General features: G+C 43.0%; 2 protein-coding genes, 1 long non-coding RNA gene and 1 pseudogene across 4 annotated transcripts in view; 2 read left to right on the forward strand and 2 right to left on the reverse strand.

The window, feature by feature from the left end:
* The window catches only part of LOC146982298 (NACHT, LRR and PYD domains-containing protein 12-like), a 182929-nt gene that overhangs the window by 103752 nt on the left and 53026 nt on the right, over window positions 1–26151 (forward strand). Inside the window, exons 6-7 of the mRNA XM_085785567.1 lie at window positions 7973–8149; window positions 8731–8904. Coding sequence (XP_085641693.1) covers window positions 7973–8149; window positions 8731–8904 — 351 coding nt within the window. The remainder of the gene's footprint in view (window positions 1–7972; window positions 8150–8730; window positions 8905–26151) is intronic.
* Window positions 218–5534, forward strand: LOC146982301 (protein NLRC3-like; annotated as a pseudogene). The gene is made up of 4 exons (XR_015036372.1): window positions 218–225; window positions 854–927; window positions 1795–3859; window positions 5348–5534. The product of XR_015036372.1 is annotated as a protein NLRC3-like (transcript).
* Window positions 10846–13090, reverse strand: LOC146982302 (THO complex subunit 6 homolog). The gene is made up of 4 exons (XM_085785498.1): window positions 12944–13090; window positions 12729–12839; window positions 11407–11535; window positions 10846–10926 (listed from the first exon to the last, which is right to left on the reverse strand). The coding sequence occupies exons 1-4, from the start codon at window positions 13004–13006 to the stop codon at window positions 10846–10848; spliced, it is 384 nt and encodes a 127-aa protein (XP_085641624.1). The 5' UTR covers window positions 13007–13090.
* Window positions 14231–15823, reverse strand: LOC146982303 (uncharacterized). The gene is made up of 3 exons (XR_015036244.1): window positions 15645–15823; window positions 15470–15540; window positions 14231–14544 (listed from the first exon to the last, which is right to left on the reverse strand). It is a non-coding gene; the product is annotated as an uncharacterized LOC146982303 (long non-coding RNA).

Genomic DNA, 26151 nt, shown 5'->3' on the forward strand with positions numbered 1-26151 from the left:
AGCCCCCTTAAGGTAAGGGGGCAGTAAGGGCTCATTCACTGACTCACTGATCTGACAGTGGAACAGCCCTCACAAACTCACATACTTCCCGTGAACGCACCTCTAAGCAGAGAATTTCTAATATTAGAATTGGTTCTGCTCCAAGTGAGTGAGTCCATGAGGGGCCGGGTTGGAATTGGGCCAAAAGTATTTAGTTCAGACGCCATTTTTAGATGGCATGAAGGAGTAAGAGAGAAGCTGCATTAGGTGAGTATTAAACAACTTTATTATTATTATTCACCGTTAAAGTCTGTGAGTGTCAGTCCCTGTGAAGTGTGGAGGGAAGAAGAGTCAGAGTGAACTTGTGTCCACACAGAGACACTGAGACTAAAGGGGGGACAGCAGGAGGACAGCTATTCCCTGTTGTCTCAGCCAGTTGTGACGAACTGAATATTACGACCAGAAGGAGTTCATTACACCGTGTATTCTGTTAATGTGTGTGTGTGTGTTCAGTTCAGTCAGTGTTTCTGGTTTCCCTCTCAGACTGACTGAAGTCCTGAAGATGAGTGTTAATGTGGAGGAAGAGGAGGACGGACCAGAGTCTCCAGGATCCATCTGTCAGTCTCTGAGGAGTGACCGGTCCAAAGGAATTGTTCCAGAATTCAGTCCTGAATCTGGACCTGGACCCTCCTGCTGGTCTGTGAAGAGTGACGGATCCAAATTTCAACCTCTAAACTTCAGTCTTGGACCTGGACCTGGACCTGGACCTCGGCCTGGACCCTCCTGCTGGTCTGTGAAGAGTGACGGATCCAAATTTCAACCTCTAAACTTCAGTCTTGGACCTGGACCTGGACCCTCCTGCTGGTCTGTGAAGAGTGACTGGTCCAAAGAAGAACCTCCAGACTTCAGTCCTGAACCTGGACCTGGACCTGGACCTTCAGACTCCCGGTAAGAGACCTGCTCCAGCCTCTTTACCAGTGTTGAGTGTGTTGAGGTCCTGCAGCTCATAGTGACTGTGAGTCAACAGGAACTGGTTCTTGTGGTTGATCAGTGTCTTCATACTAACTGCTCAGGTCTCTTCATGTTTCTTCTGAACTGATCTGATGAAAGAACATCTGGACTTGTTCCTCCTCCATGTTCTTCCTGCAGCTGATCAACATGAGCTTTAAAGACGTGGCTGATTCCAGGTGGTTTGGTGAACGTTGATGAGCTGGTTTCTAACAGAGTTTACAGCAGTTTGCAGGATCATTTTACAGCCTGAATGATGAGTTTCACATGTCAGAGCTTCACTGTAGACACTGTCTGAGCAGCAGCATCTGGATTTGATGTCTAATGAGTCAGGAAACAAGATGCTTCAGTGAAGGGACTAAATGCAGTAAATGGAGTCAGTGAAGGTTGAAGCCTGAGTCAGAGAGAAACCAGGAACCAGATCCATCAGACAGATCAGAGATGTGGAGCTGAGACTGTGACATGTTGTTGATCCAGAAATGTCTTGACAGGAGGAAGAGGAGTGTCTCTGACGTCCTGAAGGATCATGGACAAAGACCCAGAACCAGAGGTGAGCTGCAGAAAGCCAATCAGAGCAGCTGTGGACAAAGTGAGACTGAACATCTGTCTGCTGATGTGGTCATTAGTGAAACCAGGACCTGTTGTTTTCTCCAGAGTCATTGTTCCATCACACAGCACTGACATTTAAGATGATGATTCAAACCTTCTCTTTGTTGTCTGTAGTTTTTCTGTAGCTGATGAAAATAATCTGATCAGATTGTCAGACTCTCTGTCTTCAGTCTGACTCTGTCTCTTGTCTCTCAGCAGATCGTGGTCTGCAGGAGGTTTTAGATCAACATAAGATCAGTCTGAGGAGCAGATGTGAACGAGTGACTGAAGGAACTGAGGGAACAGGAAGTGGAACAGGAAGTGGAACCCTCCTCAACAGGATCTACACTGAGCTCTACATCACAGAGGGACAGAGTGAAGAGGTTAATACCCAACATGAGGTGAGACAGCTGGAGACAACGTCCAAGAAGAAGACCCTCCAGGACACTCCAGTCAAGTGCAACGACATCTTTAAAGACTTACCTGTCCAGCAGAGAGAGGATGTCTCTACGGTCTCACCTGTCCAACAGAGAGAGAGCGTCTCTACGGTCTCACCTGTCCAACAGAGAGGGGACGTCTCTACGGTCTCACCTGTCCAACAGAGAGAGGACGTCTCTACAGTCTCACCTGTCCAACAGATCCCCATCAGAGTGGTTCTGACCAACGGCGTCGCTGGCGTTGGAAAAACCTTCTCGGTGCAGAAGTTCACTCTGGACTGGGCCGAGGGCTTGGAGAACCAAGATGTCAGTCTGCTGGTTCTGCTTTCGTTCAGGGAGCTGAACCTGATCAGAGATCAGCGGTTGAGTCTTCTCGGGCTGCTCCATGTTTTCCATCCAACATTACAGAAGGTCACAGCAGAGCAGCTGGCTGTCTGTAAACTTCTCTTCATCTTTGACGGCCTGGATGAAAGCCGACTGTCACTGGACTTCAACAACAGGGAGGTTGTGTCTGATGTCACACAGACGTCATCAGTCAACGTGCTGCTGACAAACCTCATCCAGGGGAATCTGCTTCCCTCGGCTCTGGTCTGGATCACCTCCAGACCTGCAGCAGCCAATCAGATCCCTCCTACATGTGTCGACAGGGTGACAGAGGTCAGAGGCTTCACTGACGCCCAGATGGAGGAGTACTTCAGGAGGAGGTCCAGTGATGAAGATCTGTCCAGAAGAATCATCTCACACATCAAGACGTCCAGGACCCTCCACATCATGTGTCAAGTCCCAGTCTTCTGCTGGATCAGTGCTACAGTTCTGGAGCACATGTTGACCACAGACCAGAGAGGAGAGCTGCCCAAGACCACGACTGACCTGTTCTCACACTTCCTGCTGGTCCAGACAAAGAGGAAGAAGAACAAGTACGGTGAAGGACATGAGACGAGTCCACAGGAGCTGACGGAGGCCGACAGGGAAGTTCTTCTGAAGCTGGGGAGGCTGGCGTTTGAACAGCTGGAGGAAGGAAACATCATGTTCTACCAAGAAGACCTGGAGCAGTGTGGTCTGGATGTCCCAGAGGCCTTGGTGAACTCAGGACTCTGTACTGAGATCTTCAAAAGAGAGAGTGTGATCTTCCAGAAAACAGTCTACTGCTTTGTTCATCTGAGTGTTCAGGAGTTTCTGGCTGCAGTCTACATGTTCCACTGTTTCACCAACAGGAACACAAAGGCCCTGGAGAAGTTCCTGAGAGAAGACTACAAAGAGACAGAGATGAAACCAAAACAGAAGTCTTTGTCTGAGAAGATTCTGAATTTTTTTGGACTTAATGTAAGACCCCTGGTTAACTTCCTGCAGAGAGCCATGCAGAAATCCCTCCGCAGTAGAAACGGTCACCTGGACCTGTTTGTTCGCTTCCTTCATGGCCTCTCTCTGGAGTCCAACCAGAGGCTGTTAGGAGGTCTGCTGGGTCAGACAGACAACAGTCCAGGAACCATCCAGAGAACCATCAACAACCTCAAGGAGATGGGGACTGAGGACAGTGATGACAGTGATGACAGTGATGACAGTGATGACAGTGATGACAGCGATAAAATCTCTCCTGACAGAAGCATCAACATCTTCCACTGTCTGACGGAGATGAAGGACCAGTCAGTTCATCAGGAGATCCAACAGTTCCTGGAGTCAGAGAACAGATCAGAGAAGGAACTCTCTGAGATCCAGTGTTCAGCTCTGGCCTACATGCTGCAGATGTCAGAGCAGGTTCTGGACGAGTTGGACCTGAAGAAGTACAAGACATCAGATCAGGGACGACGGAGACTGATCCCAGCTGTGAGGAACTGCAGGAAGGCTGTGTGAGTCCAGACATGATCAATAACACACACACACACACACACACGCACGCACGCACGCACGCACGCACGCACACACACACACACACACACACACACACACACACACACACACACACACACACACACACAGTTTCAGGTCAGTTGTGTTGTTTCTCCAGATGTTTTAACACTGAGTTTTAAACTTGCAGATGTTTCAGTTTGAGCTTCAAGCTGAAGATTAAAGTCCAACAAAGATGGACATGAACAATGTGCAGGTCTGACAGAGTGATGAGGGTCAGGGCTGGGTATTGATCACTGATCACCTGAATCCATCTGATCTCTGATTCACTTTGATTCCTGATTCAACATCATGATTGTGTTTTAGATTTCAGTCCCAACTCCAGTTTGACTTGGACATGAATGAGACGCTCAGAGAACTGATGCTGTAAATTGTTGCATTATTAAAACCATGAATGTTGACATGATGAATGGAGCCAAAGCAGTTCCATTAATGCACTTTCTATTGAACATGAGCAACAGTGGAGTCGTCATGGCAACAGATAGCAGATGCAGCAGCAGCAGCAGCTCCACTGTGTGTCAACAGTCACAGCTGCTTCTTCACATCCTGCACATAGATCTGCTTCCATTCAGCTCCACACAGTTTCTACCTGACTGGACACTTGTTACCTTGGAGTCTAGAGGCTGCTGTGTGTGTGCTGCTAGTGTTGTGTGTTTGTGTGCGCTAACACACCTGTGCTTCACCTGCTGGTTCAGTTGTGGCTGGTTGTGAAGCCGAAGCAGCTGCAGCTCCAGTGTAACAGACTGACTGTGTCATGTTTGTGTGTCCATCATCAGCACAGACACACAAACTGTCAGAAGAGTGAAGGACGATCAAAGCAGCTTCTCTCTCTTTTTACTCATCAACCATCTCAGTCACTGTGCAGCCGCCAGCTCTCACACACTTTTAAGGTGGAATGTTTTCTTGTGTGCTGCTCAGTGACCCATGGAAATCAATCAGTCCACCTTAAATGTCACCATGACAACCTGCAGCGTGTCCTTAGTGTGGATTAGATCTGTGCAGGACACACACTTTAGTGATCAGATCTTCTGACTAAAGATGTTTCTACATTTCACCTTGATTTTCTTTGACTTCATTTCATGTTTGGAGAAAATCAGTGTGTGTGAGCGTTGTTCAGGTGACACCTGCAGCTCTACACCTGAGCTCACCTGACCACATCTACCTGTGTCGGCACAGGAGCCTGGATTAAACATCCATCTGGGCTTTGATGAATGGATGTTGGAGGATTCAAGAGGAGGTGGATCTGAATCTGAATGGGTTTTTCCAGCCCAGCCCTGATGAGGATTATTGTTTCATGTCCAACACAAAGAGAGAAGATGAACTGAACCAGAGTGTGAAGAGCACATGTTGATCACATGATGACATGTTGTGTGTTTAGTACAAATTGTCTGATTTTACTCTCACACATTTTGTTTCTTCTCTAATCACAGACTTGGTGATTGTGGACTCTCAGAGGTTCACCATGAAGTCGTTGCCTCAGCTCTGAAGTCCAGCCCCTCCCACCTGAGACACCTGGACCTGAGTCTGAACCAGCTGGATGATTCATCAGTGAAGCTTCTGTGTGCTGGACTGGAGAGTCCAAACTGTAGACTGGAGACTCTGAGGTGAGTTCACTGACTGCAGCTGTTGTAGTTGTTTGAAGCTTCAGCTTCTCATTGGTTCATACATGTCAGGATTTGTGTGTGAGGATTTTTCTCAAGAAGCTGAAGAGAGAAAACAGTTGAGATGAGTCCAGAGAGAAGAAGGTGAGAGCAGTCGTAGTGTTTGTGATTCAGAGCAGCAGAGAACGAGCTCAGCTTCTACAACTGTTGTTTTCAACTCAGACACTTGTTGTTGAAGCAACGTGCAGCACTGATCTGAGAGCAGATGTTGAGTTGTGGTCAGAAACACAGCAGCTGGTGGATGTTGTGGAGCTGACAGAACCATGGGAGGAAGCATGAGAGGAAGCAGCTGAGATCCACAGAGCTGGCAGCAGAGGCAGAGGAGGCTGGAAAGCTGCGCTCCAGTGGAGGCTGGCTGTAGGGAGCTGTTGGCAGCTAAAGTCTGCTCCCTGGTAGCTCAACTGGCTGGGAGAGGCTGGAGTGTGAAGCAGGAAGTGAAGAGCACGGCGCACACTGCAGCCACTTCCTGTCAATGAGTGTGAATGCTGAGAATCAAGGTGAGACAGGTGAGAGCAGAGCTGCTAGTGTTGGTCTTGTTGCTGCTGACATGAAGCAGCTGCAGAGGCTCAGCTGGTTTGTTTGGAGGCTCACCAAGATGGGCTGAAGGTTGTTGCTTCATGTGGCGGCTCAGGCTCAGAGTGTTGACTCAGTGCTTGGCTGAGGGCAGGAGTCAGAAGCAGCTCAAAGTGACAGCTGAGCTTCTTGAACGTGGGCTTGTGTGAGCTGTTGAACACAGTCAGTGTGTTAGCAGAGCAGAGCAGCAGCACAGAAGCTGAGTGATGAGCTGCTGTGGACGGGCTCGCCACCAACAACCTGCTTCACACACTTTCAAAACGCCCACGGAGAAAAGCTGACCACGTCGTTCTGAAGATTGTCACAACTTGATGTTGCTGTCAAACAGCCCTGAACTCTGGAGCCGTGTTTGTCGGCCATTGAAGCGGCGTATCGCTACACACACGCGCACTATGACGCACACTGTGTGAGTGCAGATGAGCTGTTGGAGTGAGAAGGAGCTCAGTGACAGAGTCTCTGAGAAATGTGGCTGCACAACATGAGTTTGTATGGATGGAGCCACAGCAGTGGAGGCTGGTCCATAGAGGCAGAGGAGGTTGGTCCTCCTCTATTTTTGAGAGGCCACAGGAAGATCAACATATTTTTAATAAAGAGTAACTGGTTGAAATAAACCTTTACCAAACCATTTATAATATATTTTTAAATCTCTTTTATGGAAGAAAATCCATTAAATCCACTTAAAACAGCTCAACAGCGCCGCCTGCAGACGGAGGAGACAGAGTAGTCTGTGTGAGGAGCAGGGAGCAGGAAGGGGGGGCTTAGGGGAGGACGGAGGGCTTCTGTCCTCCTCTAGACGCCTCGGGGCGGGATCTCCTTCCATTCTCTCAATGCATTTAGGATTTTTTCATGCTGATCTGTGATTGGCTAAGATGCGTAAAATGACGCGCTAAGGGAGGACGTCCTCCCTTACCAATCAGCAACCAGAACACAAGATTGACACCAGGTTGGTCCAATTACAGTTCTCCAACCCCCCTTGGTTACTGTTGCTATGTGCGCCAAACTTTCACTCCCAGCCGTGCTGCTCCTGCTGCTCCTAGCACAAGAAATACGGAGTTTTCAGCGACATTGGCATCAATTTGAAAGGAAATATCAGCAGATTTCTGGATAAACTGTTAGGAGATATCAGAGAGAAGCAGTCAGAGAGATTGTTCAGAGTTTTCAGATACGTGACCTGGGCCGTCAGCTCAGGTAAAAGAATAGCTAGCCAAATATGTATGTAATTTGAGTGGAACACTTTGCTTACAGATCTCCATGGTTTTTGTTTTTACTTTTTCCCCACTGTGACATTTACAGGTGTTGAACACTGGCCTGCTTTTTTTTTTTTTTTACATCCCACATGAGAAAGGCTCTGTCTTTTTCATTAGGCCTGTGTTAATCTGAAAACAGTATAATTGAATAAAATGATCTTGTTTTTAAAAAATCTTGTAAGACATTGTTTTACTGTTTAATTTTCATTGAATATCAGAAAGTAGCGATAAGTAGTCAACTAGTAGAAAATAACATGACGCCGTGGACTGGTTTTCCTCCTGTCCTCCCCAATTTTTTCAGTCACCAGCCGCCACTGAGCCACAGGTGGAGCTGACAGGTGAAGAGGCGGAGTCACTGCGTCTGTGTTGAAGCAGCAGCAGCTTCTCATGAATATTAATGAGCCGTTTTCTCTCTGTCACTGTTTAACCTGCTTCCTGTTGCTTCAGCTGTTGGACTTTGATTTTCTAAACTTGTTCTTTCTGAAGCTTCTTCAGCTCTGAACAGATGATGAGACACTGAACGCTGTCAACAAGGAGCTTTGTCCTCAACTCACTGCTTTTATTCTTTATTCAGATTGGAGAACTGCAGTTTATCAGGGATCAGCTGTTCTTCTCTGGTCTCAGCTCTGAAGTCCAACCCCTCCCACCTGAGACACCTGGACCTGGGCCTCAACTACAACCTGCAGGATTCAGGAGTGAAGGATCTGAGTGGTTTTCTGGAGAGTCCAGACTGTAGACTGGAGACTCTGAGGTCAGTTCACTGACTGTTGTATCTGATCCACCTACAGTGGATTAAAGTGAATTTATAAAAATATACTTTCTTCTGAAAACATTAAATAGATTATTTTCTGTGTTTCTATATTTAGATTTTAATGCATCTTGAGCAGGACATGTCCTAAAAACAAAAAACTCTTCTTCTAAATAATCTGTGACAAATGATGTAAAATGAGTCCAGAAACACAGAGTTGTATTAATTCCTCATTTGAGTCCAGATTTATTTTCCTCCTTATTCAGATTTTTATCAAAAATCAAAGTTATACCACTTGACACTGGGTTTCATCACGTCATTGACCCCTGTGCTGTTAGTTTATTGATTTAACCCTGATACCAGTTGATCAATAAAGTCATTGATAATAATAATAATAACAGAGAAGAAGAAAAACACAAAGTTAGTGACATGAAATGGTACAAATATAAATCTGAAAACAGAGAGTTGTAGTCAGTGTTTAGTCCAACAGGACTGATTATTGATAAAGACACATCTGGTTATTGATCAGGACACATCTGACCAGTTATCAATTAATTTATCTTCTGCTTTTATTCTTTATTCAGATTGTGGAGCTGCAGTTTGTCAGAGATCAGCTGTTCTTCTCTGGTCTCAGCTCTGAAGTCCAACCCCTCCCACCTGAGAGAACTGGACCTGAGTGGAAACAAGCTGCAGGATTCAGGAGTGAAGGATCTGAGTGGTTTTCTGGAGAGTCCAGACTGTAGACTGGAGACTCTGAGGTCAGTTCACTGACTGTTACTGTTGTAGATCTTAGATCTTTGATCCACAACTGAACCTGATTGATCTTCACTCAGAACTTGAATCATTGACTTTGATTGAATTTTGATTTGAAATAGTGGTTGTTGAATATTTGCAGTTGTTGTTGTGTGAGAATGATTCTTCAGTTTCAGCTCATTTCACTCAGTGGTCATGAATAATGTCTGTTCACTTCAGTTCAACCTTCACACACACTCGTATTTCTCTCAGTCAGACGACTCATGTTTTCTAGAAACTCTGGAGAAAATGTCCAGTATCAGCTCATCAACTCACTTCATCTCTATCACAACAATGTGCACAAGATCCTCACAACTCATGTTTGGACAAAGACACTGAAATTCACCTGTTGAAGAAAAAACTCTTCTTTCTGATCATCAATGAATTTATCTTCTTCTTTTATTCTTTATTCAGATTGGAGTACTGCTGGTTGTCAGAGATCAGCTGTTCTTCTCTGGTCTCAGCTCTGAAGTCCAACCCCTCCCACCTGAGAGAACTGGACCTGAGAGGAAACAACCTGAAGTCTTCAGACGTGAAGGATCTGGATGATCTAGTGGAGAGTCCAGACTGGAGACTGGAGACTGTGAGGTCAGTAGGGGGGCGGAGTCAGTCTGTGCTGCTTTCACCACTATTGGACTAAAGTCAGTGAGACAATAACAGAGACAACAGTCAGCCAATCAGAGCAGAGGGAGACAACAGTCAGCCAATCAGAGCAGAGAGAGAGACAACAGTCAGCCAATCAGAGCAGAGGGAGACAACAGTCAGCCAATCAGAGCAGAGAGAGAGACAACAGTCAGCCAATCAGAGCAGAGAGAGACGATCACTGATCCATCACCTCTGTCCTCTGCTTCTCTTCTCAGATGGTAAACTCCTCCTCTCCTCTAGTCCTGAACCTCCTGAACTGATCTGAGAGCAGCTCCACTGTCTCTCTCAGAGTCCAGTCCACCATCCTCCCTGTGTGTTCTGGACCTGACAGAGATCATCACTGTCTCTGGACTCATCTGATCCTCTACACACTCTCTGCTCCTCCTCCTCCTCCTCTTCCTCCTCCTCCTCCTCCTCCTCCTCCTCTTCCTCCTCTCTCCTCTTCCTCCTGTTTCCTTCTTCATCCATTCTGGTTAATCAGCTCCATCTTGTGGTGTGGTGAAGAACTGCAGCTCATTTCCGTTTCCACATTATTCAGTGTTTCTAAACATGATGGAGGTTCAGATCAGGTTGCTATAACAACAGTGAACACATTAATGTACGCACCATGTTCGTAAACACTGTTTATTTTGTATAATGATCAATGATGTATATTTTATATGTAGTTTTTCTGGCTCTAATGTGACTCTGGCCTCTCAGGGAGCAGAGGAGAGAGAGGTGACAACAGCAAGAGCAAAACCCTGTTTACTGAACATGAAGCAACAAAAACACGTTTATCTAAACAATTAAAGCAACAAAGAGATTTGTCATTTGTTTTCAAGTCATCTACATTTTGCTTTTGAGACGACAGTTTTTTGCTTCAGTGAGTTTTTTTCTCTCTTAAATAAAGTTTTATTCTTTCTCAAGCTCTTGTTTCTGTTTGACGTTGAAGAGGTTTTGTTTGGATCGATTTGATACAAAAGTAATTCCATAGTTTTACAGCTGGAATTTACAAACCAGTTCAATCTGTGGTGATGGATCAATGAACCATGGATCAATGATTCAATTTGTGGGTAAAATAAAAAGATGTCGCTGCAGCTGAGGTCTGGACTGGTCTGGAGAAAAAATATCCAGATTCTGAGACCTCAGAACAATACAGGTGTGTGTGCAGGTACAAGAAACTTCTAACAGAAAAATCTATTTAAATAACTTTGGAACAACAAGTTACAAAATGACAAAAATATTTTATTATCATAAATGACAAAGTGTGTGTGTGTGTGTGTTCAGAAGCTGAGTGAAAACGCTCTGTACGACAGGTTAGTGAAGACGTCGATGTGGTCGCTGCTGCCTCCGACCGTCAGCACCTGCACACACACACACACACGTTAAGCTCAGAGTCCAAAACATCATGAAACAGACTGATCGATAATAATATTTAGAGCTGCAACAATTAATCAATTAATCGAACAATAATCGATTATTAAATTACTCGTCAACTATCTTGAGAAAAAAAGTCAAAATTCTCTGATTCCAGCTTCTTCAATGTGAATATTTCTGGTTTCTTTGTTCCTTTATGACAATAAACTGAGTTTCTCTTCAGTTTGTGGACAAAACAAGACATTTTCTTGTTTGTATGTATATTTTTCAACATTTTATAACATTTTATTGACCAAACAACTAATGAATTAATCGTTTAAATAATGGACAGATTAATCGATAATAAAAGTAACCGTTAGTTGTAGCCCTGATAATATTATTAATAATAACAATAATATTATTAGTAATATTAATAATGATGGTGTTTGTGACCAGGACCAGAGGCCGTGCTGCGTTCAGGGACTCGCCCGGTGCTCGGTGCTGTTGGTGTTGAGCTGCAGCGTGTTGAGGCTCTGAGAGGAGCAGGGGATCTGAGCCTTGACCTCGCCCCCCAGCAGGCAGTGGGACACGGTCGGCCCCTCCCCCACCGCCAGGATCTGAAACAGACACGTCACATCAAGGGGGTGGATCGGACTACAGCAGGCGTAGCTCACAGTCGGCCATATTGGAACGGGCGACTGTCTCTGACTCTGGCTGCAGTTACAGTGCAGCAGATGGTGATCCAGTCATCTGCACTAAAACAACGATTCATAACTCTGTGAAAAATAAACCAGCATGTAGCTATCACTTTAACTATTTACATAATGTCACTATGGGGCTCGAAAGGGTGACGTCACGGGGTGGGGAAACTGCAATGCATTGTGGGCTTTGCGGGCATTTGGAAAGCGGTTGTAGTGGAGTGTGTATGGTAAAGTATCCTCCTCAGTAGAGAGTTTTCAGTAGTGTTTTCCTTTTTTGTTCCGTGAGATGGTGCAGACTTGTTGTGTGATTAGCTGCCGCAATCGATCACATGATCACAACGGCAAAAAGCTCGATGGGCTGAGATTTTTTCCCTATCAAGCCCTATCCACACGTTTCCAAACGTCATCTATGGGCAAACCCGGAAGCCAGTTTTGCCGGTTTGGTGGAATTGTACCTTTACGTTTCCATGGTTTTCAGTCGTTGTCATAGTTGCAGTAAACGCATCATGGATCTATTAACGCTGGCTTTTAACATGGATGTCAGTCTGTGTGATATCCACTGTTAAAAGCTGCTGTGATGATCCATGCGTTTTACAGATTTTCATTGAAAAAAAAAAAAAAAAAAATCCATGCATTTACCGCGACTACCGAAACCATGGAAACGTAAACATAAAATTCCACCGGAAGAACAAAACCATCAAAACAGGCTACGTTTTTGATGTTCGGAAAAAGGTGGATAATGTAACTTTTACAAAAAAAAGTACATGATTAAAATGATCCGTGATTTTGAGTATGCTGCATCATAACCGGATAGACGTTCATAAAGAATCAAACCGTTTTGAAATCGGACAAAAACTGAGCAAGTTGTGGTTCATTATAGCAGAACATGCAGCAGAGGCTTAATGCTCTGAGGGAGAGAGTTGACCTTCCCAAGATGGCCGCCGTACTGGCTACGCTTTGTCATTGGGAAACAGCGGCGGGTGAGTCATCTAGTCTTCTTATATATATCTATGGGTCACTTGACGTCAGGTGAGGTCAGAGGTCAGGTGAGGTCAGAGGTCAGAGGTGAGGTGTGTCCCTGAAGGCAGCACGGTGTGTGTTGTTCTCACCATGTCCTGGTAGAAGGCGGCCTGTCGCTGGCAGCCGCTCAGGGGGAAGGTGGAGGTGGGGGAGAGGGAGCGCAGGTGCCACAGAGACAGGGACGGCCCCCCCCCACACAGCTGCAACACACACACACACACACACACACACACACTGAGGTCAGACACAGGAGCTGTGATCTCCCAGCAGCACCTGAACGCACCTCCACCTGTGTTTTTCTTACCATCCAGTCAGAGTCTGTGGTCAAACAGCTGATCCATTTACCGTACTGAGGCCGCGCACACATCTGTAAACACACACACACACACACACACACACACACACACACACACACACACACACACACACACACACACACACGCACACAGGTGAAAACAGGCAAGTCATCCATTCTGATTAATCAGCTCCATCTTGTGGTGTGATGAAGAATTGCAGCTCATTTCCACATTATTCAGTTTTTCTAAACATGATGGAGGTTCAAGGACACTGAAAAAATGCGCAGAGCAGCAACGACAACATAATTAAAGTTCAAATGCAACCGAAAATTAAACCCGTCACTGGAAGAGCTGAGAGCGCCGACATCGTGGTCTTCAGACGTAAAGACTGGAAAGGAGACAAAGTCAGAGCCTGTCAATGCAAGCAGTGGTGGAGCCAGTGCAAAAGCAACGCACACCAAGAACGGAAACAGCGGCGGGAAGACGAGGATGTGCGAGCGGCAACAAGTATGTGTTTGAGATGAGCGACAGAGCCTGACAGTCAACGTTTTAAAGTTCAAGAATGTCTAGGACTCTTCCCAGGCAGAGACACACTGAGTGGACTTGGCTTATGACAGTGCACTGGAGTTGCAGAGCACAGAGTAGATGCAGAGGTTTGCTCCAACGACAGTAAACAGCGCCACAACGCAACACTAAGACAGACTTTGCAGGCTACATCCCATCATACCCGCAGCACGTCTTTTCTGTTTAAGCTGCTGCTGCCTCCGGATGGTACAAGATGGTACAAAACTCAACATTCACGACTCAGTAACTGACTATATCAGTGTAGTGAGGGAGTGTTTTGTCTCCCTGTGAGCTTCCAGGAGAGTTTTCTGGGAGAATGAATGACTGATGATGTTCATCTGTAAGAGACAGAGATGGGGACTCGAGCTTGCGTTTTCTTCATATTGCATTGCAATATCCTGTTTAAAGTGATCATATAATAAACAACTAATCAATAGGCTACTGTATAGATAAAGGAGTGATAATAACCTACAGTAAATGCTTTGAATCGCTTAGATATAGCTGTGCAGTATCCTTAGTAGACTGGATAGCAGCAGATGATAGAAGGGTCATTACAACCAGAAGAGACAGGAGACTTTTATTTTTTAGAGACTTGAGACTTGACTTGGACTCGTGACCAAAGATTTGAGACTTGATGAAGTCTCACCCCTCAAAGACTTGAGACTTGACTCGGACTTGCAAAAAAAGACTTGAACATCTCTGGTATGAGAAGTAATGACACTCACCTGTATCAGTGGATGGGGAGGAGGAGGCTGGACGGCGTCGGAGACAGACAGGAAATGTTGTCTGTCTGCAGCTGTTGGTGAGACGGTGGCCGTGGTGCCGTGGCGGCTCGGTGCTGTTCACGACTTTTAGTGTCACCGGCAGAGAAGACGGTTAAATAGGGGAGCTGTGTCACATCATCTGTTAGGAGGGGGGCTCTACACCTCCTTTAGGTAGCGAGGGACCGACGGAGAAGTGAGTGGCTTGAACGCTGAGCCAGCCAGGTTAGGTTGACACGGCACAGGAAGACACAACACGACAACACGTGGTAATGTTTGGGCTGCTGCAGCCGTGCACGGCAGCAGTGGGACATCGCCGGAAAAAAAAAAGACAAAGAGAGAGAGAGAATGAGTATTGCCTCAAAAGAAAATATGAAGGAGAGCTCGGACGACTGACCGCAAAACCAAGGAGACACTTGTGTTTTCAAATGTTCACATTTTTACATGTAAAGTATTTCAATTCTACATTACTTTTTTTGTTGTTGTATTAAACAATTGAAAAACTTCACAAACGGCTACTTGTTTGATCAAAAAATAAATAAAGTTGCAACATCCATCTTACATATAATAATTATTTTCATAGGCCTATATCCTATGTGCAGAGGCTGTCACATATGCACATGTTAATGATTCCTAACAATAATTATTAACAGTGATTTACCATGGTTTGAAACGCAGGGACATCAAATTAAAATGCATCTGCACAAAATAATCTATGTTCATTAGCCTATATGTTCATCATTACATCTGTCATGTTCAATTTTTGACGGAAAATAAATATTTAAATCAGAAATAACCTTCTGATATCTTCAAATCTCACTTGTGAGTATGAGGGAACATTTAAGCTTGACAAAAATAGTGTTTTGAGTTATATTGTGATATATATCGATATCGACTGATATAAAAAATGATTGTGGCAGGTGTTTCTGTGGTAGAAGTGGTTTTGAGCTGCCTCCAGAGTGGACTGGTCTGTATTGATGTGTGTTTTGTCACTGAGTTCCCTCTGTGTGCAGTGTAAAGGTTGCTGTGCATTTAGTATTGTGTGCAGTGTGTCTGTGTAAATCTCTCATTCATTTGTGGTGCTGTGTGTTGCAGGGTTGTGCAGCAGCTGCCTGGCCCTCTGTGGGGCTAGTTGCAGTTTCAGATGTCACAAGTATTTCTTCATGAATGACTCACTATAATAAAGACTTGTTTTTGTTGTACACCTACCTGTGTCTGTGGTGGATCCTCTTTCACAGGACCAGACCAGGTTAACAAAGGTGGTGGGAACTTTCCACTACCTTTAAAATCCTAAGACAAAATGTATTACATCATCAACACACAGTAAATGATGAATGTAAAGTGTAACCATTCTTGACAAAGAGGAGGAATACATAAGTGTTACCTAGTTTGCTGTCTCCTTGCTGAAAGCCAGTGGTTCAGTATCTCTCTGGGCTTGGCTCGTCATCCAGTACTGGAACATCTTCTCTCTCTGGAAACTGTTGAAATCTTCACAAATCTCTGGATCACTCTAGGTCGGCTCCACGATCTCAGCAGGGTGGCATTTTGAAAAGTATTCACTCTGGGACCTGAGACAAGGTCAAGATACAATTACTTGATGCTAAGTTGTGAGCAATTTGATATTTTTATTACATTTCCATTGCAGGTCAAATACATAAGGGAGATCTCAAAAATTAACTCACCAGTGCACCTTTAAATATACGGTTAAACTCTAATGAATTACAAAGACTATGAATCTTCAGAACATCATTTAACTTTTCTTAGCTACAGAAATACCAGCATTAACAGTAAATATTTGATATGAACCCGTGTTAACCCACAGCCAGCTGCAGTACTTTACACAAAGTATTTCAGAACACATTGAATAACAGTTTCTTTTACACAGCATGTAGTCAGAAAATGTCTGCTGCTCAGCAGTATTTACTAAGATATTCTCACTCACCACTTCAAAGCCGTTAACACTGTTAGGCTAACCCAATAGGATTTAACTTGAAGTAATTAGCATCACAGTGAGTGGATTGTATTAGCACTAGCATGGACCGACACAGTTTACAACGGCAACAATTATCATCATGGTTAACGGAAACATGAGTCAGCTGACTACATATTAAAACTCACCTGTCCTCACCTGACCAGCTGGTCTTCACTCAGGAAGTGGATGAAGCATTTCACTGGCTACCGTGCACCTCCACTTGACTCTGCTATTTGACCCACTTTATCATTTTTAAATGTGTGTGTTTTATGTAAAATATGAAACTATTTATTTCAAGTGCATTTTTAAACATGAATTTAAATGTTGAGCTCTACTGAAGTGAATGCACAACTGTTTAATTGCTGTGGGCTACAAATGACCAGAGACAAACCTGTCCCACAGTGTGAAGTGTGTGTTCAGGATGTTAGAGCCAAAGCAGCTCTAGAACTGGTTCATAAAGACAGAGTGGGACATTTGAGGAGATAAAGTATTTACATTTAACTCATAATGTATTAATATAACTGCATTTCATCATATGTTTTTTGGGGAAAGAATATGTATGTCTGTATGATATGGTTTGTTGACCTAGAGGTGATGGAGTTCTCTTGTTTGGACACTAGGGGGCAGAATTAGAGCAGGGATTGTGGTGGGGCATGTCTGGATGGGTTTTCCTCATCGCCATGGAAGACTCAGTTCAAGCAGCCTCGTCTCTCTGTGTCACTGTTTCTTTCCTGTGTTTTTCAGGTGAGTGTTGTCTCAAACCCCAAAGGAATTACTGAAACTTCTTAGTTAAACTTTAGAGAAGTGTGAGTGCCTACATGTAGTACATTTGTGTGTGTGAATGTTGAATGAGAGCGGCTGTGACTGCTGTTTATTTTATTGCATAAAGCACTTTGAGCTGCTTCCTTTTGTATGAAAAGTGCTTTATGAATAAAGGTTTGTTTTTGTTGATAGTGTCTGTATGTTAACTGGATTGAACTTTATTTGGAGATAATGAATGTGTTGGGAGAGACACAGGAAATGTTGTGTGTGTGCAGCTGTTGGTGAGACGGTTGCCGTGGTGCTGGGGCGGGTTGGTGCTGTTCACAACCTTCAGTATCGCTGACAGAGAAGACGGTTAAAGAGGAACTATGCAAGATTTGTTTTTTTTTTTAACCTTGACTATGCTACATACAACGCATAACAAACTCCTACTTTGATCTGTTGCTGTTTTTCTGTGCTCATGCTGTTATTATAAATGTTTGTGCAGACAGTTGATGGTTGGTGATGCCCATGTTTTTGTGAAATCAAACTTTAACACTCACAGAACCTCTAAGCTCAGGGGTGTGGAATCATTTTTAAATGAGTGTGTTTATCTAAAGTGTTTTTATGTAAAATATGAAACTATTTATGTCAAGTGTGTCTTTTAGACATGAGTTAAAATGATGAGTTCCACTGAATGCATAACTGTTTAATTGTTGTGGGCTACAAATGACAGAGACAAACCTGTTCTATGGTGTGAGCAGATAAATTATTTACATTTAACTCATAATGTATTAATGTAACTGCATTTTATCATATTTATGTATTAAAGCCTATTTATGTCTGTATGATCTGGTTTGTTGACCTAGAGCTGATTCCAGTAGGAGGAGTTCTCTTGTTTGGACACTAGGGGGCAGAATTAGAGCAGGGATTGTGGTGGGGCATGTGCCTACGTTTACATGGAGAACATTTGTGTGTGTGTGAGTAACTGTGAATGTTGAATGACAGAGGATGTTGACTGCTGTTTATTTTATTGCATAAAGCACTTGGAGCTGCTTCCTTTTGTATGAAAAGTGCTCTATGAATAAAGGTTTGTTTTTGTTGATAAAATGTGACGCTGTGTCTCCAGTGTTGTCTGTGGGAGTTTGTGTGATGTGTGTGTGTTGTGGGTCCATGACTTGTTTTGTTGTGAAATTGTTGTTAACAACTGAACCTAAGTTATGAAAAGTTAATGCATAAGTTCTGGAGTGTTAATTAATGAGCTGAAGAGTTTATTACCAGGCTGTTGCCACTGATAAGAATGTGGTCTTTGTTAACTTGGTTAAATAAGGTTGATGATTATGCACAAATATCACTGTAATATGATTTATAGTGTCTGTATGTTCATTGGATTGGAACTTTATTTGGAGATAATGAATGTGTTGGTGTAAATGAGTCATAAGAAGAATAAAATGTCTACAGATGTGACAAATCCAAGGCCCAGGCCAGCACACAGGAGTGATGTAGCTGGTGCAACTACCTGAAGCTGCTGACAGACACCAACACTCACCTGTAGCAGACTGCAACCCACTGGCACCACTCACCTCACAGGAAACAGGACGCTGTTGGAGACCATCTCAGGATTTTATTCTGCACACAACAGTAGGAGCACATTAGCTGCATCTACAATGTTTTTATGTTTCATCTCATTAATCACATTCATTTTTAACAGTTCAAACAGAATATTCACTAATCAATAAGATATATACAGGTGCATCTCAATAAATTAGAACATCGTGGAAAAGTGTATTCATGTCAGTAATTCAATTCAAAAAGTGAAGCTAACACATTATAGATCCATTATTATGGCTGAAATGAAGACATAAAATTCAGTTTCTAAAAAAAAAAATAATAATAATATTACAAAAGACCAAGTAAAAGAAGAAGCATTTTTAATACAGAAATATTGTCCTTGTGAAAAGTTAGTCCATCTATATGCACTCAATACTTGGTTTTGTTTATTTGACTTGAACTACTGTAAATGGACTTTTCCATGATATTCTGATTTATTGAGATCCAGCTGTAGTTTCCAGTTTCAAACTGAATATTCACTAATCAATAAGATTTATACAGGTGCATCTCAATAAATTATATCATGGAAAAGTTTATTTATGTCAGTAATTCAATTCAAAAAGTGAAGCTAACACTTTATATAGATCCATTATGGCTTACGTTTAATGAAGACATAAAATTCAGTTTCTAAAAAAAAATTATCTAATATTACAAAAGATTTATAAAAAAAAAAGAAGCTTTTTTAATACATAAATATTGTCCTTGTGAAAAGTTAGTCCATCTATATGCACTCAATACTTGGTTGTGGTTATTTGACTTGAACTACTGTAAATGGACTTTTCCATGATATTCTGATTTATTGAGATGCAGCTGTAGTTTCCAGTTTCAAACTGAATGTTCACTAATCAATCAGATATTTCTGTAGACATGAGATCGTATAGTGGCAGTTTCAGTTGGATCCACAGCAGATGAACTTTAAACACACAGAACAAAGCCACAACACAAACACATGTATGCTAATGAGATGAGATCGTTAAATCCTCGTCTCACCGTGAACAAAGAAAAACAACACACAGTCACACACACTTTAAACATGGCCGCCACCTCATCACTCAGTGTGTGTGTGTGATATTCATGGTAAGTAAGGACTTTAAGAGCATATTATCTACAAATAACGGAGAGAGTTTCACCGTGTGTCTCGGCTCTTCCAGCAGCAGCGACGTTTTGGCGCGTTTTGGGGGGTGCACCGCTAATTAACGCCCCACCTGCAACAACAGCTGGAACCAGGAACCATCGTTCTCTGAACCAAACTGCTGCAGCAACAACAGTTTAGCTGGTTAACATATTTACCACTGGTCTGAATAATATGTGGAGTGGGTTTTAGTTTTAGCTGAAGTTCACATAGATAATATCAACTTAAAAACACATTAAATCTAAATACTGACTCAGCTACACACCACCTATGGTTTATGGAGATAACCAAGGAACAGGAGCATTAGCTAAGAAGCTTTGTTGTTGTTGGTTTGTTTCTTTCTTCCTCTCTCTCGTTTACTTCTTTCTCTCTCTTTTTTGGTCGTTTGTTTGTTTAACTATTATTACTGTTATTGTAGCAACTATTATTATTGTTAATATTACCAGGCTATTAGGCTAAGCCTCTTTTTTTTTAACTTTATTTTCTCCTCTCTCACACATGAAACCTCTCATCACTCTATTACTTCTATTACTCACTATGTTTATCAATATCACCCTTTTATTGTGTACTATTTATTATTATTTTTATTACTATTATTTATCATTATTGTTATTGATGTAGTTTTTCCTTTTCTCATTCTGTATTTTCTTGTATGTTTTTTTTTGTTTGTCTTTTATTCTTGTTAACACCACATGTGTCTTGTGTTGTTTGTCTTCACAATAAAAGAAGAAGCTGTGAGTAGACAGAGATGTGAACACGTTGATATTAAAGATCATTCAATCAGTCAAAAAAAAAAAAGATCATTTACTGAGGTTGACTGATCACGAAGGAAAAATAAAGTTTGAAGTATTGTCCAACAGACAAGATGGCAGCAGATGTGAAGACAAAACCTGCAACAGAGTTAAAGTTGAGAAGTTTGTAAAGTTTGTGTTTGGAGAGTCACAGATAAGATCAGGTTAGGCTACATGATGTAAGTTGAAGGTAGAAAACCTTAAAGCAGAAGTAAGTGATATATTTGTGTTAATCTAAGTCTTAAATAGTTATATCTTCCGACAGCAATCACTTACATAGAGTGTTTGGTCTGAAACACGGGTCTGTCAGTCACTCTGCTCTGCTCTGAGCCCAGGAGAAAACATTTATCGTATCCTACAGTTGTTATCCAATGAGGACAGAGAACGGCATGCAGGGCTGTGTGTGCAGCCAAGGAACGCCGTGAATGTGGTGACGTAGGGACGAGGACTGTTATGGTGCGTTCAAGGAAACTCGTAACTCGTGTTTTTCCGACCTGTGAAGTTGTATCAGTTTGATCTGGTACGAGTTCACGGGTCAGAAGTTACGAGTGGCCGTTATAGTGACTTTCACAGGTAAAACAGGTCGGAAAAAACATGAGTGGGTTGCCTGGAACGCTACAAAGTCGTAAGTTGTGACTTGAAGCTGTAATTTACGATTTCAAAAGCCTGCCTGGAACGCAGCATTAGCGAAAACGACCGGATCGCTTACTTCTGCTTTAATGTTAAGAGACATTATTTTATTTGGTGTAGCTACTCTGGTTATTATTCACACACATAAGACTGTGTAGTAATGTGAGTCATAAGTGTAAAGGTCAGAAGCTCATGTTATGTCATCACGTTCTGTTTAAGCAACGCCCAGCGTGTGTTGTTTTTCTATTCTGGGGAAGCTGAAGTGAATTCCACCATGACACAGGGAAGTGTGTGAGTGTGTGCTAGTCTCTAATAAATATGCTCACAGAAGCTAAAGAATATCTCTGCTTCCGTCAACTACTTATTCTCCGAGTTCAGCGAGTAAAAGCTGCAAAGCTCAACACTTTGCACTTACTGTGTTAAAGGAGTTAACAATGTGAGAGCAAGTGGGGGGGGGGGGGGGGGGGCGTTCACATTTGTGTTAAATATGTTCTCAATATTATATTGATATTAAACAGTCAACCATTGACAAAGGCAGACACGAGATCACTTCAGAAACCATTCAAAATCATCATTGTCAGGCCATCATCGTAAATAAGAACTTGTTCTGAATTATTCTGCCTGGTTAAATAAAGGTAAAAAAAAAAGAAAAATCATGGTCCAATAAAAAAAAGAGAATAAAAAAAAGAGAATAAATCTGATGAGAAATGCTTTACCTGTGACATGTTTGTATACGTGATAGAAAATAAATGTGTAAATAACAAGGCAATTCGTTCTATAAAGTTGGTTTGTTAGGATTTTTTAAGTTTTTAAGTTTAGAGGCTTGCTGTGCTGTGACTCCCTCAGGTGAGCTGGCTGCCTGGCTCCGCCCCAGACTGAGGTGTGGATATGAGACAGGTGAGGAGGAGGAGCGAGAGAAAGTTAAAGTATAGACGCCATTTTAAGACGACAGAAGAAGGAGTAAGAACTGCGGCAGGTGAGTGTTAAACAACATTATTATTATTATTCACCGTTAAGTCTCAGTCCCTGTGAAGTGTGAAGGGAAGAAGAGTCAGAGTAGTTTTACACTAGTCCGCCATTGTTGTTGTTGTTGTTGTTGTCCAGCGGTGTGAAGGTCACAGAGAGGTGAGGCTATGACGTCACCGTTTCACTAAAGAACCGTTTTAGTACAAAACGCTGAAATGAGAAATAAAAACTGTTAACACATTGTTATTCTCTGTGTGTGTTAACAGACAGCTAAGGGGAAAGTTAAGGGAACTTAAGTCAGACAGCTGAGCTCTGAATCCTATGTTTATTTCACCTCTTAAAGTGAAAACTGTGTGTTTGACCTTCAAAATAAAAGTTTAACACTGACCCAGAGAAGATAAAGAGTCTGAAACACAGTTGATCCACATCAGACCAGGTTCTGATCAAAAACCAAAAGAATAAGACACAAAACAGGGTTCACTGTTTCCAGACTCGTTATCTTCAAAGTTCAAAGTTCAAAGTTATCTTTATTGTCCCTGTTGTAAATGATTTGCAGCCAGGAGGTCCAACAACAAAAACCTAACTCAGATGATTAGTGAATAATAATTCAAGTAAAAACATTAAACATAGTGCATACATGTTTCAGCTGCTTTTTGTTTTGTACAGATGAAATTGTTTAAATGTTTCTGCTCCATTTCTGTGTTGATAAAACAAGAAATGTGTCGTTTTGTTTGTTTCTGACATTTATGAATGTGACGTTTGGTCAGAAGTCAGATCAGATTAATGAGGAAAATACATCATTGTCCTTATTTCTGTGATCAGACCAGACTAATGTAACATTTCTGGAGTGTGCTCTCCACTTGTGGGAATGAACCATTTTAAGATGACAGAGGGAATAACGGTGAAGCTGCGTTAGGTGAGTGTTAAACAACTTTATTATTATTCTTCACCGTTAAAGTCTGTGAGTGTCAGTCCCTGTGAAGTGTGGAGGGAAGAAGAGTCAGAGTGAACTACTGAGACTAAAGGGGGGACAGCAGGAGGACAGCTACTCCCTGTTGTCTCAGTCTGACTCAAGCCCTGTCCACACCGACACTTTGACTAAAACATCTGCTTCTGCTTCGTCCTTCAAAAGCTTTACACTAGTCCCACATTGTTGTTGTTGTAGTTTCTACGTCCAGCGGTGTTGCTCAGGTTACAGACACAGAACTTCTAATATTGAGGAGAAGTGCCACTCTCGTTCAACTTCCGGTTCTCGGAACACGTCTCTGTCCATGTGGGGGCGCTCGTAGGCGAGTGCAGAATGAATGGGAGTCAATGGGGATACACCCCTAAAAATCCACTTTTCTCTGGAATTAATTTTTTGTCAATTAATTTGAATGTTATTATTAAAAGGGGGGAGCAATAAAATGCACTTGGCTGAATATTGGATTTTTTAAGTTCACTTATCTGTTCTAAAAAGCCGTTCAAAAAAACATGATGACGTCACAGCCAAAGGTGCTGCTTTATGGTTTCTGAGTCACCTCAGAGCACGAGGAGAGCCCGTCTACGGAACCGCATACTGTAATCATGTTATATAACATAATTTTAAAAAAAGAATTTAATGCAGACGATTGGTTCAGTGTAAAACATGTATTTATTGATGTAAATGTGGTGAATGTAGGCTATAGAGCCTCCAGGCAGCGCTGCTCTTCTGTCCAATACACACATGAAGCTTCACTTTACATTTAACAAACTAATGTTACTGCCACAATTGTTGGAGTTCATCAATGAGACCAACATTTATCTCCTAAAAAGAATTTAACCAGCCGGTGGTAAACCTCTAAAAACCTACGGGTAAGTTAATTGGCGATCGTTTTCTCCCCCGGGATGACGACGGAGGTTGGCCGGCCGAGCACGTCAGCAGACCGGCTCATTGCTCCAGATGGAGCTTCACTTCTACGAAAACATCGGAACAGACTTCGAAACAGCCGTCATTTGGATAAACTGACCGCATATTGAGGGTCTAAACAGTTAATAAAGTGCATAATAACAGCGTTACAGAAGGAAATAAAACAGCTTTTTGCCTGTTTTACAGCTATTGTGTCATCAGGTGGGATCTCTGGTCGTAAATAGTCGCAAGTCCATCACTGACCAATCAGCATGCATTAGCAGAATGCTAGTGTGTTATGGCCAACAACAGCCCAACCTGTAGGAAATCGAAAGGACAAAACTTATCAACAATTTCACTCCTTACCTATAATCCATTTCAGAAAATACAAAAAAAGCGATTTTTCGACGATTACCAGGTGAAAGGGACAAATTTAGCCTTCTAGCTCCATAGGACCCCATTCATTCTGCACTCGCCCGCCAGCACAACTAGTGGAATTCTGGTGGAACTGCAACCAAGTTCGATGCAATGGGGCTTATGGTGTTATGTTGCGTTAGAGCTCTGGACCCAAATGCAGAAGACCAGACGTGGGTGTGAGTCAGACGGTCGGTTTATTGGGACAGAGGGACAATATGAAGGTAGATTGTGTGGCAAGGGGCAGGCAGGCCTGGGAGCAGAGAGGCAGGGGACGCGGATGGTCTGGGTACAGCAGGCAGCGTAGGAGCAGGATCCTGGAGGCAGAATGGGAAACACAGGTGAGTAGGTAAAAGCGATATCACTGGTAACACTGATAAGTTCTAGTAGCACAGGCCGAACTACCACGTAGCGGTGACAATCTGGCAGTGAGCCCACAGGAAGCCAGCCTCCTTATACTGCTCCTGATGAGGATGATTCGTCCCAGGTGTGTAGCAGCCATCTTGAGACCCACGCCCAGCCTCTGCCAAGAGAACACACCCCCAACTCCACACACCACATATGGAGAGTGGTAAGGCTCGTCGTAGACTGGCTCTGTTACAGGTTAGAGAGCTGGGCTATGACGTCATCGTTTCACAAAAGATCGGTTTGTTTTTTTCTGAGGCGGCGTTTGGAGATTTACTCACACTGGGACCAGGTTTACAGTTTTAGGACAAAACGCTGATATGAGAAATAAAAACTGTTAACATAGGCTACTGTATTCTGTATGTGTGTGTGTGTGTGTGTGTGTGTGTGTGAGTGTGTCAGTCAGTGTTAACAGGCAGTTAAGAGGAAAGTTAAGGGAGCTCTGAATCCTCTGTTTATTTCACCTCTTAATGTGAAAAATGTGTGTTTGACCTTCAAAATAAAAGTTGAACACTGACCCAGAGAAGATAAAGAGTCTGAAACACAGTTGATCCACATCAGACCAGGTTCTGATCAAAAACCAAAGGAATAAGACACAAAACTTTTACTGTTTTAAAGACTTGTTATCTTCTCTGGAAAAGTGTTAAAGTTTTACACTCAACACAAAATGAAACACAGTTTTCACATTAAGAGGTGAAATAAACAGAGGATTCAGAGCTCAGTTGTTGAATTTAATTTCCCCTTAACTGCTGGATCTGAAGCTAACGTCAGTGTTGTTCAGTGTTTCTGGTTTCCCTCTCAGACTGACTGAAGTCCTGAAGATGAGTGTTAATGTGGAGGAAGAGGAGGACGGACCAGAGTCTCTAGGACCCACCTGTCCATCTCTGAAGAGTGACCGGTCCAAAACACCTCCTCTAAACTTCAGACCTGAACCTGGACCTGGATCCACCTGTCCATCTCTGAAGAGTGACCGGTCCATAGGAAATCCTCCAGGCTTCAGTCCTGAACCTGGACCTGGAGCGTCAGACTCCCGGTAAGAGACCTGCTCCAGCCTCTTTACCAGTGTTGAGTGTGTTGAGGTCCTGCAGCTCATAGTGACTGTGAGTCAACAGGAACTGGTTCTTGTGGTTGATCAGTGTCTTCATACTAACTGCTCAGGTCTCTTCATGTTTCTTCTGAACTGATCTGATGAAAGAACATCTGGACTTGTTCCTCCTCCATGTTCTTCCTGCAGCTGATCAACATGAGCTTTAAAGACGTGGCTGATTCCAGGTGGTTTGGTGAACGTTGATGAGCTGGTTTCTAACAGAGTTTACAGCAGTTTGCAGGATCATTTTACAGCCTGAATGATGAGTTTCACAT

Source organism: Trachurus japonicus, chromosome 8 (genome assembly GCF_045865225.1).
Source record: "Trachurus japonicus isolate A0001 chromosome 8, Traja_1.0".
Lineage (NCBI taxonomy): Eukaryota > Metazoa > Chordata > Actinopteri > Carangiformes > Carangidae > Trachurus > Trachurus japonicus.